The 15654-nt window shown below is 36.3% G+C and overlaps 1 protein-coding gene across 1 annotated transcript; it reads right to left on the bottom strand.

Annotated features, from left to right (window-relative positions):
• Positions 1–6433: 6433 nt before the first annotated feature.
• Positions 6434–11623, bottom strand: LOC144968343 (uncharacterized). The gene is made up of 3 exons (XM_078906616.1): positions 11426–11623; positions 10023–10378; positions 6434–8383 (listed from the first exon to the last, which is right to left on the bottom strand). The coding sequence occupies exons 2-3, from the start codon at positions 10098–10100 to the stop codon at positions 7907–7909; spliced, it is 555 nt and encodes a 184-aa protein (XP_078762742.1). The 5' UTR covers positions 10101–10378; positions 11426–11623; the 3' UTR covers positions 6434–7906.
• Between the last annotated feature and the right edge of the window lie 4031 nt (positions 11624–15654).

Raw genomic sequence — 15654 nt, 5'->3', positions numbered from 1 at the left:
TGCTTCTCTCTGCTGTCATTGATTTCATGGTTCAGTTAATGACCAATACAAAAAAGAGAAGGTGGCAGTAAACATCTCTGTCAGACTCTTGTCTCAACACCAAAGCTTTCCGATGATTTTAGTTTTAATGATTTATTGTGGATGTCTCATTAGAAATGATATGCCTATTTTCAATCCTGGGGATTGTGAATGTGATTCAAGCATTGTGTTGGGTACCATTGTTCTACTGTAATTAAACTGATATATGTTTATCATTTTCTTTAAACTTCCAATCAGATCATCAATTTTATGATTTCATTCATAATATGATAAACAAAATAATGCTTGTCCAGGAGAAAAAAGTCACTGCTCATGCCTGGTCTGTCCCCAATCCTTTTGACTTGTTAGGTAATAAATCTGCCACTGGTACAGCTCTCCAGATCATTGAGGCACACAAGCTCTTCCCGGCTGCGCTAAAGTCTTGATCCACTGGCGACGGCTAGTGTTCAGGAGGGAAATGATCTTTGTGATACTCAACGCTCTGAATTGCCACAAGAGAGCATCCCCTTAACCATGGTAATGTGACATGCTATGCGATTAACAAATTTTCTCTCTTGAGAGTAGCAAGAAATGTTTATTGTTTATTTCACACTAATGAAAATCGGATGAGGTCAAGTTTCCTGGGCTCTGAATGACTAGCCTACTTTCTTTTTCTTCTTTCTTTTTTTAATGCTCCACCTACTATAGTGACTGTTGTTGAGTACAATTAGACCTGTAAATTCTCAGTCACTTAACTGAAATCAGTCAATTTGTCAAATTCAAATATTTAAAAAAAAGGAAAGAAAGAAAGAAGTGAAGAAAGAATGAATTCACAAATCATAGTCGAATGACCGTAAAGTAATTAGGAGTGTTCCATAACGCTACGCATAGCTCATGGGAGCCGTTTATATTAACGATGGATTTATTGCCAAGGCTAAGTGGCGCTTTTTAGAATTGGCGTGACTGAACACATCCCAGTGTAAGTTCACACAGCCTTCGTTAAATTATTTTTTTCACTTTCCAACCTGTCGTGATCCCAACGGTAGCCAATTTTAACTGAGTCGCCGATCGATAAATTTCACTTGTTTCATCTAAGCTAAAATTGACCACATTTACAAGCTGGGTTTTAAAAGTATAAAAAAAGTAAAATGCGAATGCCGGAAGTAACATCTCTAGTAGATGATAATGGGAGACACCTTTAAATCGAAAGTTAGATTAGGATAGATTGCCCCACGTTGTAAACAAATTGGTTGACCGTTTCTTCACTGATTGGGTACCTGATTATAAGGAACAATGGTAAGTAGCCTAATTAATTCCCTTGCAAATCAGGTCGTTTTCTGCACTGCCATTGTTTTGCTCAAACCCAAGCGAGCTTGCTGTGTGGCGATTTACCTTCATTTCGATTCTTTGAATTTTTCCGCTACACCTGCCGAAGTTTCTTCTTGATAATTCACTTCTACTTAATAATTCAGTGTATTGGCCAGAAGTCTTATTTATTTAAGTTTTTTTTTTCTGTCATTAACTGATTGAAAATCAAGTTTGCTCATTGCTACATTATTCTAATGTTCTCACAATGGCTGAGCTGTTCGTGGATCGCAATTCAGACTTGTCGAGCATCGATAAAGATGAGAGGAATAAATTCAATTGGTCATGGCTAGAAGTTAAAAATGATAATGGTGATTATTTTTCTGACTATGTCAGAAAAATTTCAGAGGCAGGAATATGACTTTGATGAAGTCATCTTTACCTATATGAATGACATGCTTATTTAATAATTTAGCATTCCTTCTACATCAAATTATGGCAGTCATACGAGCTCATTTACAGGTCTATACAATGAAACTCCTATATTGTGAGCAAAAGATAACTATTTCATATCATGTCTATCCATAGTTGGCATCATTCTCAATCCTATTTATGGAGCAGGTCATAAGAACCAAATTTTCTTTTTTATTTTATACATAAACAAGTCGCCTCTTACCCAACCTTGCAAGCAGTCTTTTTCTTTTTAAATGTGAATATTTAGAGAGCATCATCCCCTAAATGTGGGCAAAAGGGTCCCAAGTAGTGCGGAGCGGTCCCAAGCATGTTTAGGACCGCCGGTTCTACGGTCCCTGTGAAATGAGAACCGCAAGGACCGGTTCGAACCGATTCTTTTCGACATTGGCCATTCACAAGGTTCGTGGGACCGTCAATGAACCGGTTCTTTTTCGACATTGGCCAATCACAAGGCATCATTGGGACCGTCAAACGATAGGAACTGGTCCTGCAGTAGATGGCTGTAGAACCACTAAGTGTAAGTGAGAGCGGAGAAGGCGTGTTGCCTCAAAACACGAAAATAGTGCTATATTACTATCCATTAAGCATGTGTTTGTGTGTGTGTGTGTCTGCGAAGATTGATGGAGCGGGTCGGGTCAATGTTAGGGAGTGAAAGGAAAAGGGATTGTTAATATTTTGTGTCTGTGACACGCTGGACGCTGTATGGGAGGTGGGAAAAGTTTGTTTGGATTTTTTAAATTATTTTTTTTTTTTGGGGGGGGGGGGGGGTTGTTGTCTCCATTCCTTTTTTCTCTTTTCGTGCAGCTATGTGGTCTTGTGGTATGACACTCGCTTTCGGATCGGAAGGTCCTGGGTTCGAGCCTCGCTCGCGCCTAGTTTAGTCCTTGAAAGACTCTTTACTCACATCCTATCACCGTACTCAGGTGTAAAATGAGTACCTGGTCGTCAACATTGTTGTCTCTGTCGGAAAAAATTGTAAAATCGCCTAACAGGCGTCATGTCTCGTTCTACTTGTTACGTGTTGCTATTAGTCAGGGACCCGTTGTAAAGCGCTTTGAGCGCATTTAGTGGATATTGCGCTATATAAAAGCTCACGTTTCTTGTTTCTTTTTTAATAAAAAAAAATTTCTATCTTTGGATAGGACGCTATCTATCCCAAAGTACTTTTCGACAGATCTAACAAACCTAGCTACCCATTCATTGCTGAATAGACAGAGATCAGAAGAAAAAAAAGCTCGACTGCACCCGGGATTAATCTCTGGCCCCTTGCGTGTAAAGAGAGCGCTCTATTAACTGAGCTATCGGGCCCCCCAAATAATCTAATGGTGGTTTCTAAAAATACAGACGTTATAATTGTTATTTTTGAAGAAAGCTATAGTATGTGAAACTTGTATCATTTGATTAGTTAAAACACCAAACGAAATAAAACTATTATTGTATCATCACATGACAACAATGTGATAGAGAGGAGTGGTGACAACAGATAGCCAAAAGAAAAAAATCGGACCAGCTAGGTTCGAAACATACACACAAACACACATCTTATAGTATAGTAGTCACATTCATTTCAAAGAATAACCCATAAGAGAAGAGGGGTGATGTCAAAATAGATCATTGTCATTGCGGTCATTAGTGTGTAGTAAATTAGGAAATTTACCCCGAGTAATGGAATCGTCCAAGGCGTCTCGCGGCCCCTCTTACCCCACCACACAAACACAAGAGGGCGTATGTGCAAGAGGGGGTTGGTGCGATTAATTAAGTGGGATGGGTGGTTAGGCGAACGACCTAGGCAAAAGAACCGAGAAAAGGCAGTAAAGAAACTAGAATCGCTGGGACCGTTCAAATAGAAAGATAAGAAGTGAGGACCGCCAACGGTTCTTCACCTTGGGACCGGTCCTCCGGTCCCAGCTAATGAACCGTGGGACCGGTCCTCAGCGCGGCACTAGTAGTAGTAGTAGTAGTAGTAGTGCCGTTGTTTTTAAGAACACAGTATATGCAATGTTAACCAAATAGCACATACTGTGTTCTTTAATAAAACGGCAGCAGCAGTAGTAGTAGTAGTATTGCCACTACAACTACTATTGGTAGGGGTCATATTCGACTGCACGATCGAGTTGTTCTCGAAGGCCAAGATTAGCTGACCGTGACCGAGTACACACACGCACACAAACCAAACAAACATACATACACAGCCCCTCTCTCTCTCTCTCTGGTCTGTACCCGCATTGCTCCCTAAGAACAATAACTCTAAGAGATTTTTTTTTTTCTGTAAGCAGTTATCCGCCATTGGGCTAGAGTCATTTTCGCGTGGAAATAGTCGATCTGGCGGCTGCGGGACAGACTATAGAGTGTTTTTAGCGGCCGTGAGACTGACTCTAGAGTGTCCCTCGCGTACGCCAATTTAACTCGAGTCTTTTTTTGGTAGAGTCATTCTCGCGTGGTACACCGGCATTGTAACTGACTGAAATAATGTGATTCATCAGAACTTTTCTGGGGTTTTTTTTTTTTTTTTTTTTGGGGGGGGGGGGGGGGGGGGGGTTGGTTCTAGTTCTATTGTTTGAGTTTCAATGAAACTTTCATTGGTCTAAATGTACAGTTGATAGTCAATATCACGTGATTTGATTCATCATGGCAAACGTAAGTTCAAATATGAAACGGAACGAAATATTATCTATACCGGATGTGTTGCTAATTTCCTCTTTGGAAATCTTGTGTTGAAAGTATAAAGTCGGGTACATTATCTGCCATTGTGTACTAGAGAGCGTGATGTTACCAGCACAAAATAGCCGAGTTAGTCACCGTCCTTACAACGCCCACTTCTAGGTAAGAGTCTAGAAAACGTTCATGAAATCCGATTCTTTTAGTCACTTGCCCCGCTTAGGCAGGGGCGGTTTGGGTCTAATTATCAGGAAAATCCTTCAAAATTCAATTTTGAGATTTTGGTGGAAAACAGTATTTTATTATCTTAGATATAATATTACTGAAGTCCACCTTCTCAAAATTTACTATAAAGGCACGAAAAATAGTCGAAAAGGGTGCAGGTAGTAAGAAAAGTGTGAAAAACGGAAAGCTATTTTGCTACTTTCTCAATATGTCATTTCTCTTGGGGTATGGGATAATTTGTCAAACTTTTCTCAGAATCTATTCTATGAAATTGTCTGAAAATTTCGTTATCACAGAGATAATGTAGTATGTTCACCATAGAGAGCTGGTTTTTTTTTGGGATAAGTTAAGTGCATTTTTAATTATAATTCAGACTATACATTTTTAACATCAATTTTGTCATAACGTTTTGATTCGCAATTTTTTAATGTTCTAATAAAAATCCCATAAGCTAAAGCTGTAAAATCTCTCTATGGTGACACAAGATGCTACAATGTTGATAAGAGGGAAGAATATGGAGGTTATTCCTTCATTGTATTTGTGGATCGTTTGCCACAAGATTATTATCTTATTGTTTTTTTTTTACGCCAGACCCCCAAATCAGGTCGCAAAACGGGTATCAACAGAGAAAATGTATATTGTTCACCAAAAATGTTTTTTTTTTAAACCTATAACGACACAGAATGATTAAAACCGCCAAGTATAGGAATTTTTTTTGTTTGTTTTTTTTTTTTTTGTTTTTTTTTTATTTATTTTATTTTTGTTTTTTTTTAGAAAAGTCCCAAACCGCCCCATGGCAAGTCATTTACTGGACTAGTAAATAACTATGTGCGGCTATGTGGTCTAGTTGTCTGACAATCGCTTTTGGATCGGAAGGTCCTGGGTTCGAGCCTGGCTCGGCGCATAATTGAGTCATTGGAGAAGACTCTTTACCTGTCATCTGCATTTTTTGCCAAATTGGGACCTAAAATTTGCCAAAATTTGCCCAAAAAAACCCCAAATTTGCCAAGAAATTTGCCAAAAAGACCAAAATTTACCCAAAAAATTGCGGAGGAAAACTAAGCGTTTCAGTCAAAATTAACACGCGATACAGAAAAAAAATTATATAAAAGACAATTTATTACATTTAAGGACTTGAGAAATGAAATGACTGTGATTAGCGTTGTTACAAAGATTTTAAAGGATCATTATCCGTAGAGAGTAGCTTCCCTTGGTTTGGGCCCAGGCAAAGCTGCAACATTTCTCAAGTTTCGCACTTTTTTTTTCGTTATTTTGTTTCCGCTTCTTTTTTTTCCCAAAAATTTGCACGCGATTTGCCAATTTTCCCAAAATTTGCCACGATTTGCCAATTTTGGGAAATTTGCCAAAATTTGCGGATCGCCCTGATATTTGCGGCCGCAAATTGCCATTTGCGGCCGCAAAAAATGCAGATGACAGCTTTACTCACAGTCTCTCACCGTACTCAGGTGTAAAATGAGTATCTGACCGTTAACAGCGTTGTCTCTGTCCGTAAAAAAATGTAATATAGCCTAACAGGGGTCAGTCCCGTCCTAAATGTTAAATGTGGTTGTTGACCAGGAACCCCTTGTAAAGCGCTTTGAGCACGTTTAGTGGATAATGCGCAAGAAGCTCAATTTAAAAAAAAAAAAATCCCGTCCACTTTCATGAAAACGGACCCTGCTGTCTTCATGAAAAATGGCTAATGTCTACAGTTACACAATATTGGAAAGGCCATGAGAGAAAATAATACGAGTTTATGTGTAATATGAAAAATATAATTAGTCTCGGTAATTTAATGATAACGTGAATTGAACTAATCTTTTGAAATCTGTTTTTATAGTAGATAGTGACCAAAGATGTTCTTTTCTTGCCTAAAAATATTAGTCTGGTGCAAGGTTAAAATGATCACGAATCCAGCGGAAATGGCATGCAATTTATCTAATAATTGGAGGGAGGGCGGGGGGCAATCACTGTAAATGTAAACAATCCTTCTGCACAAGTCCTTCCGGTGTCACAATTTTCATCCTGGATTCTGTAGCGTAAAATGGACAGTAACAAATAATTGCCACCCTTTGGATAAAATATAGTTTAAGCTATTTGATAAATACATTCTGGTTGCTCAATAAAACTACATATCAATTAAATTTAATCTCTTCGATTGTATGGAAGGCTGATGTTAACGAGATCTTTTTTTTTTTTTCCTGTTTAGTTTTAATTAGTATTCAACAAAACTAATCTAAGTTTATTATTTTGCACCTTAATAATAATAATAATAATAATAATAATAATAATAATAATAATAATGTAATTTATTTATATAGCGCGCTGTCCTATACAATATAGCTCTAGCCGCACAGTATACATGGCATGCGATATAATATATCATAATAAAACACCAAAACAACACTATCATATTATTATCAACATTTAAAAGATGAAAATATGGAATTATATTTTTGAAATTGAAATTAGGGTAAATATGTTTTATGAAGTGACACTACAAAAATAATTAAACCTGTTGGATATTTTGAAGATTGCTTATCCTTTCCTTTTCAACTTTAATTTATTCTTTAAAATAAATTAAAAAAAAAAAAAATCTCAATTGGTTCTTTATACATACCATCTAAATATAACAAAAATACTGCTTCAGAATCAGGATCATACCCAATGCCTGTATTAATGATAAGAATAAAGGGGTGACAAATAGGAAAGATTTTGATCAAATTATACAGTGTTATCGCGGGAAGAGCGGGTGATGCATGCCGTTTATTCATTCATTCATTCTTCTTCTTCTTCTTCTTCTTCTTCTTCTTCTTCTTCTTCTTCTTCTTCTTCTTCTTCTTCTTCTTCTTCTTCTTCTTCTTCTTCTTCTTCTTCTTCTTCTTCTCCTTCTTCATCCTCTTCTATTCTCCTCCTCTTTATTATTATTATCATTTTTATAATTCTTGTTAATTTTATTGTTATTATTATTATTATTATTATTATTATTATTATTATTATTATTATTATTATTATTATTATTATTATTATTATTATTATTATTATTATTATTATTATTATTATTATTATTATTATTATTATTATTATTATTATTAAACTGATATCATTATAGTCTTCCACGAATAACACAATCCATGAATATTTCTAATGGTATTTGTTTATTCCATGTGTATACTAAAGCCCTTATTTTATGTCCGCACGGATTATCTCCTCTTTTATTTTATTTTTAACCAATGACGGGGATTTTGATTGGAAGTTTGGGGGTTGTTGTAGTAGAATTATCCGCCATTACCGAAGACATGGCGACCATGGTAGCATTTTCTTGCGTCGTTTTAGTTGTAGTATTATCTGGCACGGTCGTGTCTGGAACAGTGGTTGGTGTTGTGGTATCAAAGACATCAGACGTTACCATTGGAGTAGTTGTTGATGTTGTTGGAGGTAAGGTGGTAGCATGCTTGGTGGCGTTGTAACACCGTCCGTACAGGGACTGGAATGTGCTTGCAATGTTCGGTTTGCAGATGAGTCCTACGGCACATGGGCACTCTGAGTCGGTGTCTCTAGTAGTGCAGTTCTCGTCCTCCAAGCCAATCTTTCTGCAATATACATAAGTCGGCAAGAACTCGTCCCTCACACAGCAATATCCATCAGGACATATATCAAACCTGTGACGTATGCTGGGGTTACACTTCATGTCAATGGTCTCCTGGAAAAAGGAAATATAAACGGATATCTGTGATTTTCGCCTCAATACGGTACAGTACTTAATGTATTCCAGCATGCTCTGCACGCTGGAGCTGGGTGACCGAATTTTATTTTCATAATAAGTCGTTACCTCCCATCGGATTCTAGCACGCTTTTGGGCTTCTCCCAAGAAGTTGCTAGAATCCAACAAGTACTGTATTATGTCGAGTTGAACCTGATGTTCAAAATTATATTGTATAATATAAGGATTGAAATAAGTGAAATTGAAGCAGTGAGTTTTGTCAAACCTTTTAAATAAATCCTAATTCAGATTATTTCGACTTTAATTTTTTTTTCTTCTACAGTAGTTCTTACCGACAAAATGTCACATTGAGACGATGGATCACATTTAATGTATGAAATACATTAGAACACTGATGTAAAGAACAACCCCAGGCATAGAAGTAGTTCATTATCTCAGTAGTTTATTGTTTTGTTTTAAATTCCCATCAATTCATTTAAAGTGGTTACGTTTTTACCACTTAAGTTCAGGACGTGCTATGATCGACGTGCTTTTATTTGCAGGTCTGATAACCCAAATTTGTTATGGTCTCATTGTTATAATGGAAATCTCAAAACAAAAACAAAAATGACGCAAAATAATGTTGTCCGTTACAACAACGTTAAACTAGGCCCATAATTGTGTTCGTATGTCAGACCTATATATGTGCACGTCTGTTTTAAACTACCATGCCATTGGCGCCAAAGAAGTAATGCCCCATTATTTCAATTGATTAGGCAGCGAAATAATGATTATGATAATAATAATTGTAGTAGTAGTAGTAGTAGTAGTAGTAGTAGTAGTAGTAGTAGTAGTAGTAATAATAATAATAATAATAATAATAATAATAATTATTATTATTATTATTATTATTATTATTATTATTATTATTATTATAATTATGATAATAATAATAATAATAATAATAATAATAATAATAATAATAATAATAATAAAATAATAATAATAATAATAATAATAATAATAATATATAATAATAATAATTAAAAAAATAAAAAATGATGCCCTTCCGCCACGACATCATAAGATATCGTCGCCTAGGCATTCCACGAAGGAATATAGATAATTCATCAAACAAGATGTCTGATGTCAACAGGAATCACCCATGTTGTCCAAGTGAGCAAATTGGGGGTTAATAATCGTGCCCAAGGAAAAAAAAACCCGAAAGTGCCTTGAAGTGGAGCTCGAACCCGAAACCTTCCGGGTCACAGTGCAATGTCTTAACCACTCGGCCACTTCGCTCCCCCCCCCCCATACTACTACTACTACTACTACTACTACTACTACTAATACTGCTGCTACTACTACTACTACTACTACTAATAATAATAATAATAATAATAATAATAATAATAATAATAATAATAATAATAATAATAATAACAATATACAATAATAATAATAATAAAATAATAATAATAATAATAATATATAAGAAGAAGAAGAAGAAAAGTAATAATATAATAATAATAATAATAATAATAATAATAATAGTATAATAATAATAATAATAATAATAATAATAATAATAATTTATCAGATGTTACCAAAATTAAAAAAAATAAACATTTAACCCCACCTGTGCAAATATGGAGTCCAACACAAGTGATATAACCATGAAAAAGACAACACTGGCTCTGTTCTTAGACGAATCCATTATGAATACTTTTGACAATGAAGGCTTTGTGAATTTTCCTTTTAATTCAATTTTTTAAAATGTTTTGTTTCTCTGTCTTCTTTTGTTTTGTTTTGTTTGCCTCCCACTGCTGTTGGAGTCGGTTATTACGTATTGGGAGTTAGTAATTCTTCTTTTAAATCCTGGTGTTTATTGTTCTTTCAACAGTTAGCTAGCTGTCTTTGATGATGTTGCTATCTATGGTGGAATCGAATCGCTCCCGTCTGTCTGGTTACAGGCTTCAGCAACTGTCCTTGATTCTGGCAATGACATGACATAACAATAAGACAACAGACCAAGTCCAGATTCGTTCACTTATCTTATCTGTTCGACTTTGTGGTCTAGTGGTGTGACATTCGGACTACAACAACTGTAGGTCCAAGATTCGAATGCCAATCTGCGAGGAGCAAAGTTGAGTTGTGCCCTTTAAATGCTCTTTACTCATAATTTCTCACCATATTCTGATGTAAACGAGTTCTTGGCTGGAAACAGCGTTATATTGGTAGGTAAAATTATAATAACACATACGGGCATCTTGTTGACGCACTTGGACATCCGTTTTCATGATAAGCGCCAAATCCACAAAGCCCACAAAACTAGAGTTTATTCCGGTATCTGCAAGTAGCGTTTGTATGGCATAAATAAATTTATGCTACCCTTTAGATAAGACGTTGGTCAGTTTCAGATTTTCTGACCGATTTACCACATATATTAATACAATTACAACTGAATGACCTATAGGAGAATGAGACGCATTCGGTCACTTATTCAATATGTGTTGAGCGCTTACCGAAACCCATGAGATTCATATAGCTCTCTTTGTAATTGTATATTCTTGTCAGCCCAAATAAAATAAATAAATATTTACGGCCTAACCACTTAATATTATCTTAATGCAATATCTAGTCTGTCCTTTGGTAAAAATATTATGAGGTGATATTTGGTGAACTATGATTTAATGCGTCGAAAGGGGGATGTCATAATGTAAAACACATCAGGCAATGTTTATTTAAACCCTTTTTAAATTAATCATAAATATTTTTTTATCGTTAGATATTGTCCATTTGTGGCCCACAGTCACAAAATCTGCTTATATGAGATGCTGAAAACTGAATTTATAGACAAAACTTTGCAACTTAGTTTAAATATGCTGTTTTGAGAAGGCGGAGTTAAGTTTATTGTGAGTGCAAACATCTGACATTTCATGTTTCCCATCATATTGACTTAAGATTTACTCTTTTGCATCAGGTTCACCCCAATATAATACCAGATTGAGGCGGTTTGTCACATTTACGAATCTGCATTACCTCGATAAATTTCAATCTGGTTAAAAGCACGACATATCTCAGGTGCCTTATCATTCAACACTACAGGAATGTTTCACAAAAGTCAAGAATAATTTATTTGTTCAATTTTGCACAAATACGTGAATAAAACTGTAAAAAGATTATTTCAATTGTAGTTCATGTCTCTGTACTGTAATTTATAGAACCGGTTGTCGTCTTCATCCCACGCAGCACCTGGTGTCCTCTCACTCGATGACTATGATATGGAGTGGTCAAAGGGCTGTGGTTTTTCCTTTATTCCGTTGGTGACGTCAGAAGCCGCATTCCATTACGACTACTACATTACTGTAAATAAACAATACCAAGTCGGTTGCCCATCCTATCCAAAATTTCGTGAAATATTGGTCCTTGCTTACATTTTGCCCCAATTTTTAAGGAAATTCCAGAATGCTTTGAAATTCTCAAATCGCTAGCAATTTTCCCATGCTACACGGTGCGTTCTGGTTTCACATTTCTGTGTTGTCAAATCAGCAAAGGACATACCGAACATAAATGTGTTGCACAACTTAATTTAATCATTCAGTCATAGCCCTGTGTGCAGTCGAGCCTCTTTTTTCTGACCCCCTCAGTCTACAAAGCTTGGTTTGTTAGATCTGACTGAGAATACGTTGTATAGACTAGCGCTATATCTAAATGGTACCGAGTAATTGTTACTCCCCCATGTACGTCTTAGTATCAGGGGGAAAAAACGTTTGTTCCACTGGACTGGAAGATCACATTTTTAAAAAGTATCACGGTAAATGATTTTGCTTTTTCCTCCACTTGTCCGGTTCTCGGGATCAATAATTTTAGTCGAGGCAGCCGGGTTTTTTGTTTGTTTTGTTTTGATTTTTGTCACAAATTAAAAAAAAAGATTTACTAAACAATAGTTTCGCTGCATACATACCAAATGTTGTAACGTAATGTCCTTATGGAGGTACGAAATATTACAAAATTCGTTGAAAATAAAATGCATTTATTTAGCAAATAACATCTTGAAACCATTCGGGAAAAAACAGTTCAAGTTCTTTTAATAGGAAAAGCACATCCACTAGTGTATAAATGCATTACAGGAGATGCTCGAAATGACCTCCTTTGCGTCCCACATATTTTTGCGTACTCTCGTGATGAAATGATGTGTGGCTCTCTCACAAAGCTGCGGGTCAATAGCCTTTACCAATTGTTTCACTTGATGTCTCAGTTCATGAAGACTGGAATCTTGCACCTGACATTTGGTCTTTTAAATAACCCCAAATAATAAAAATTATCCAATGGGTTCAAGTCAGGGCTGTGAGAGGCCCAAGGATGCTCCATACAGCGGTTAATGACAACATCACCAAAATGAGCTTGGATCCAGGTCAAGGAATGCTTTGCTGTGTGGGCAGCGACGCAATCCTGCATAAACCATCGCTGTTGTCGATTTTCTTTGCCACACATTCGTCCTAAAGATCACCAAGGTTGCCCCAATACTTTGACATGACGATCTGCAGTAACAGTTTGGGTCTCTCCAATTTCATCACAAAACCAAAATGGCCCGATGATGTCCTGGGCGCTTAAAGCCACCAGCGCTGTTGTTTTTTTTTTTCCACATGTTGATCTCGTTCGATGACTTTGTCTAGTCCCATTATTGACACCAATGGATAACGTTACGAGAATTGATGTTTCCAGTTAAATAATAATGTTCTTCACCGCTGAACCAAATGGTCCTGAAAAATTCGTTATTCCCCATGTTTGTTAGAAACCATTGACAGATGTTCTTTCTCTATTGGGAAATATCTGGAATGAATTCTTGATGAATAGAAACACGATAGGGCTTCATTTTTACATAGTTAAAAAAAGTATACGATATTAATGTTTAGCTGTTTGACAAACCCATTTCATGGGGCCGTCTACCTACATATTTTTGTTTGTTATGTCCTCAACAGAGATTCGAACACCAGCCACAGTTTCTTCAGTGCATGCTCTTTTTAAGATGCTAATCCCCTTCTTTGAATGGCTTCCCAGACCGCTTTGCTTAAAATGCTCACACTATCTTCTGGCTATCTTGACAGACCCTGCATGTCATTTCAACCTGGAATCAATTCGGCAGTAGTAGTAGTAGTAGTAGTAGTAGTAGTAGTAGTAGTAGTAGTAGTAGTAGTAGTAGTAGTAGTAGCAGTAGCAGCAGTAGCAGCAGCAGCAGCAGCAACAGTAGTAGTAGTAGTAGTAGTAGTATTAAGCCTCGCAGTTCGAATGACGCTTGCTGAGAATTGTGTGATTCAGTCTAAGTCGATGAGTATAGCTGCTCTCTCCATCCATGTTGTTGTTTCCATTTGTCACGGTACTAGGCCAGAGTTTTGAGGTTGTCAAGATCTTGTTGTAACCTCAGTACGGAGGGCACTGCAATATTTCTTAGTTCTTCAGGGATTAATTCGACCTCATCTGAATCTATAAATTTCTGACATGTTGAGAGACCCTGGTTCAGGGTAGTTACTATTGATGTTGGTGGTATCCTTACATATTTGTTGCCAAGAATGAAATATTCTGTCATTGCAGTTTGGGCTGTGATGTTGTCTTCTCGACGTAATATGTGACCAATTCGGTTCTCCCTGCAAAATCCAAGTTCAACTTTACTTGTTGACTTCAGATGCAGGTATCTTTCAACACAAAATGCTTTTTCTGTTGATGTCCAAGACATGTATTTTGTCGGTAGTTTATACAATTACAAAAAAAAAAAAAAATGTAACGCAGCATGGCTTCCAAATGTTCATATTTACTTTCTTTCAAATATGATGCACATTGGTTCAAATAATATATCAAATGAAGTTATAGAAAATTTGGTGAGGGGCTTTACCTTTGACTTAATGTATCTAGGTAGATAATGATGTTTACTTATTTGGAGGTCTGATAGCCCAAACTGTTATAGGCTAAATTTTGTTATGAAAATACTCTCAAGCCAACCCAACACATTGTTCATTGATAATTACGCCCGGCTATTGGACATGCAAATATGCGCACGTAGATAGGTCAAAGTGATACTAAGTTGCTAGAGGCTTTGGAGTGTAAAAAGTAATAAACAAAGATGAATATAACAGCTTCCAAAAAGAACAAAATACCCAATACGGAACGTTTCGGGCTCAAAACCCTTCTTCAGCCAACAACAGCAAAAAAAAAAAAAACAACAAAAAAACAAAACAAAACAAACAAACAATACTGACATAATTACATTACTAAATTCCAGATTGACGACAGAGACACGTAGATAGAGAATTTTTTTTTTCAGTGGAGATAAAAAAAGGCACAGCAGAAAATGGTATAAAACAATGAAGATAGATATTTTCAAGAAATTAAAAAAAATAATTGAAGAATTAAGCATTTTTTAAAGCTTTAGTTTCATCTCCCTTTAGTACTTAAATTTAAAATAATAACAAATAATGAAACATTCCATTTTAGATTTTTAAAAACAACAATTTTGTTATTTCCATGTTAGCGAGAAACCTCCAAATCTAAAAGAATTTGCCATATATGGCGAATGTCTATAATAGATATGTTACAATTTGGGTGGTTTACAATTTATCTTTTTTCAGATCCTATAAAAACTCTCTTTCTCCTCTTTAACTACATCCTTTGCTACCACCACGACCTCCTCCTCCCCTCTATCATTATGATCATCACCACTATCATCACAGTCATCATTTCAGACAGTTTTCTTGTTTTTCGACTTACTGAATGGCCAGGTGTCAAGTGGATAAGGCATTAAAATTGGCATCTTGAAAACCCCGGTTAAAGTCCCACGTTCAACAAGCATGTTCTATCCTTGAGCAAGAAACCTAATCTCTTTTGCCCACTTCACGGCGCTGCACTGCGGTTAGCGCATAGATTACTTTGCTTTGGTCTTTTCTCGAAATGGCCATAACGATCAATTATTATTACACGAGATTCTTAAAGGGACTTTACCATGCGGCTATGTGGTCTTGTGGTTTGACATTCGCCTTCGGACTAGAGGGTCCAAGGTTCAAGTCCCACTCTAGTGGCGAAAAGTTTCCTTGGAAAAGGTTCTTTACTCACATTCTCTCACCGTACTGAGCTATAAAATGGCCGTTAGCAGCGTTGTCTCTGTCGGAACAAAACAACAACATTGCAACATCACCAAACAGACGTCATGTCTTTTCCTACATGCTAAGTGTTGCTATTGACTATTGACTAGCAATCCCCAGTAAACGCTTCTAGCA

Source organism: Berghia stephanieae, chromosome 3 (assembly GCF_034508935.2).
Source record: "Berghia stephanieae isolate SIO BIC M18660-M18661 chromosome 3, UCSD_Bste_1.3, whole genome shotgun sequence".
In the NCBI taxonomy this organism is placed as follows: domain Eukaryota; kingdom Metazoa; phylum Mollusca; class Gastropoda; order Nudibranchia; family Aeolidiidae; genus Berghia; species Berghia stephanieae.
The sequence above is the reverse complement of the archived record's forward strand: the minus strand, read 5'-3'. Positions and strand labels throughout refer to the sequence as shown.

Excerpts from the sequence above, each read along its gene's own strand:
- LOC144968343 (XM_078906616.1), bottom strand. The coding sequence starts at position 10,100 with ATGGATTCGTCTAAGAACAGAGCCAGTGTTGTCTTTTTCATGGTTATA. Across the intron at positions 8,384-10,022 it reads TGGACTCCATATTTGCACAG|GAGACCATTGACATGAAGTG; the intron begins GTGGGGTTAAAT and ends TCCTTTTTCCAG.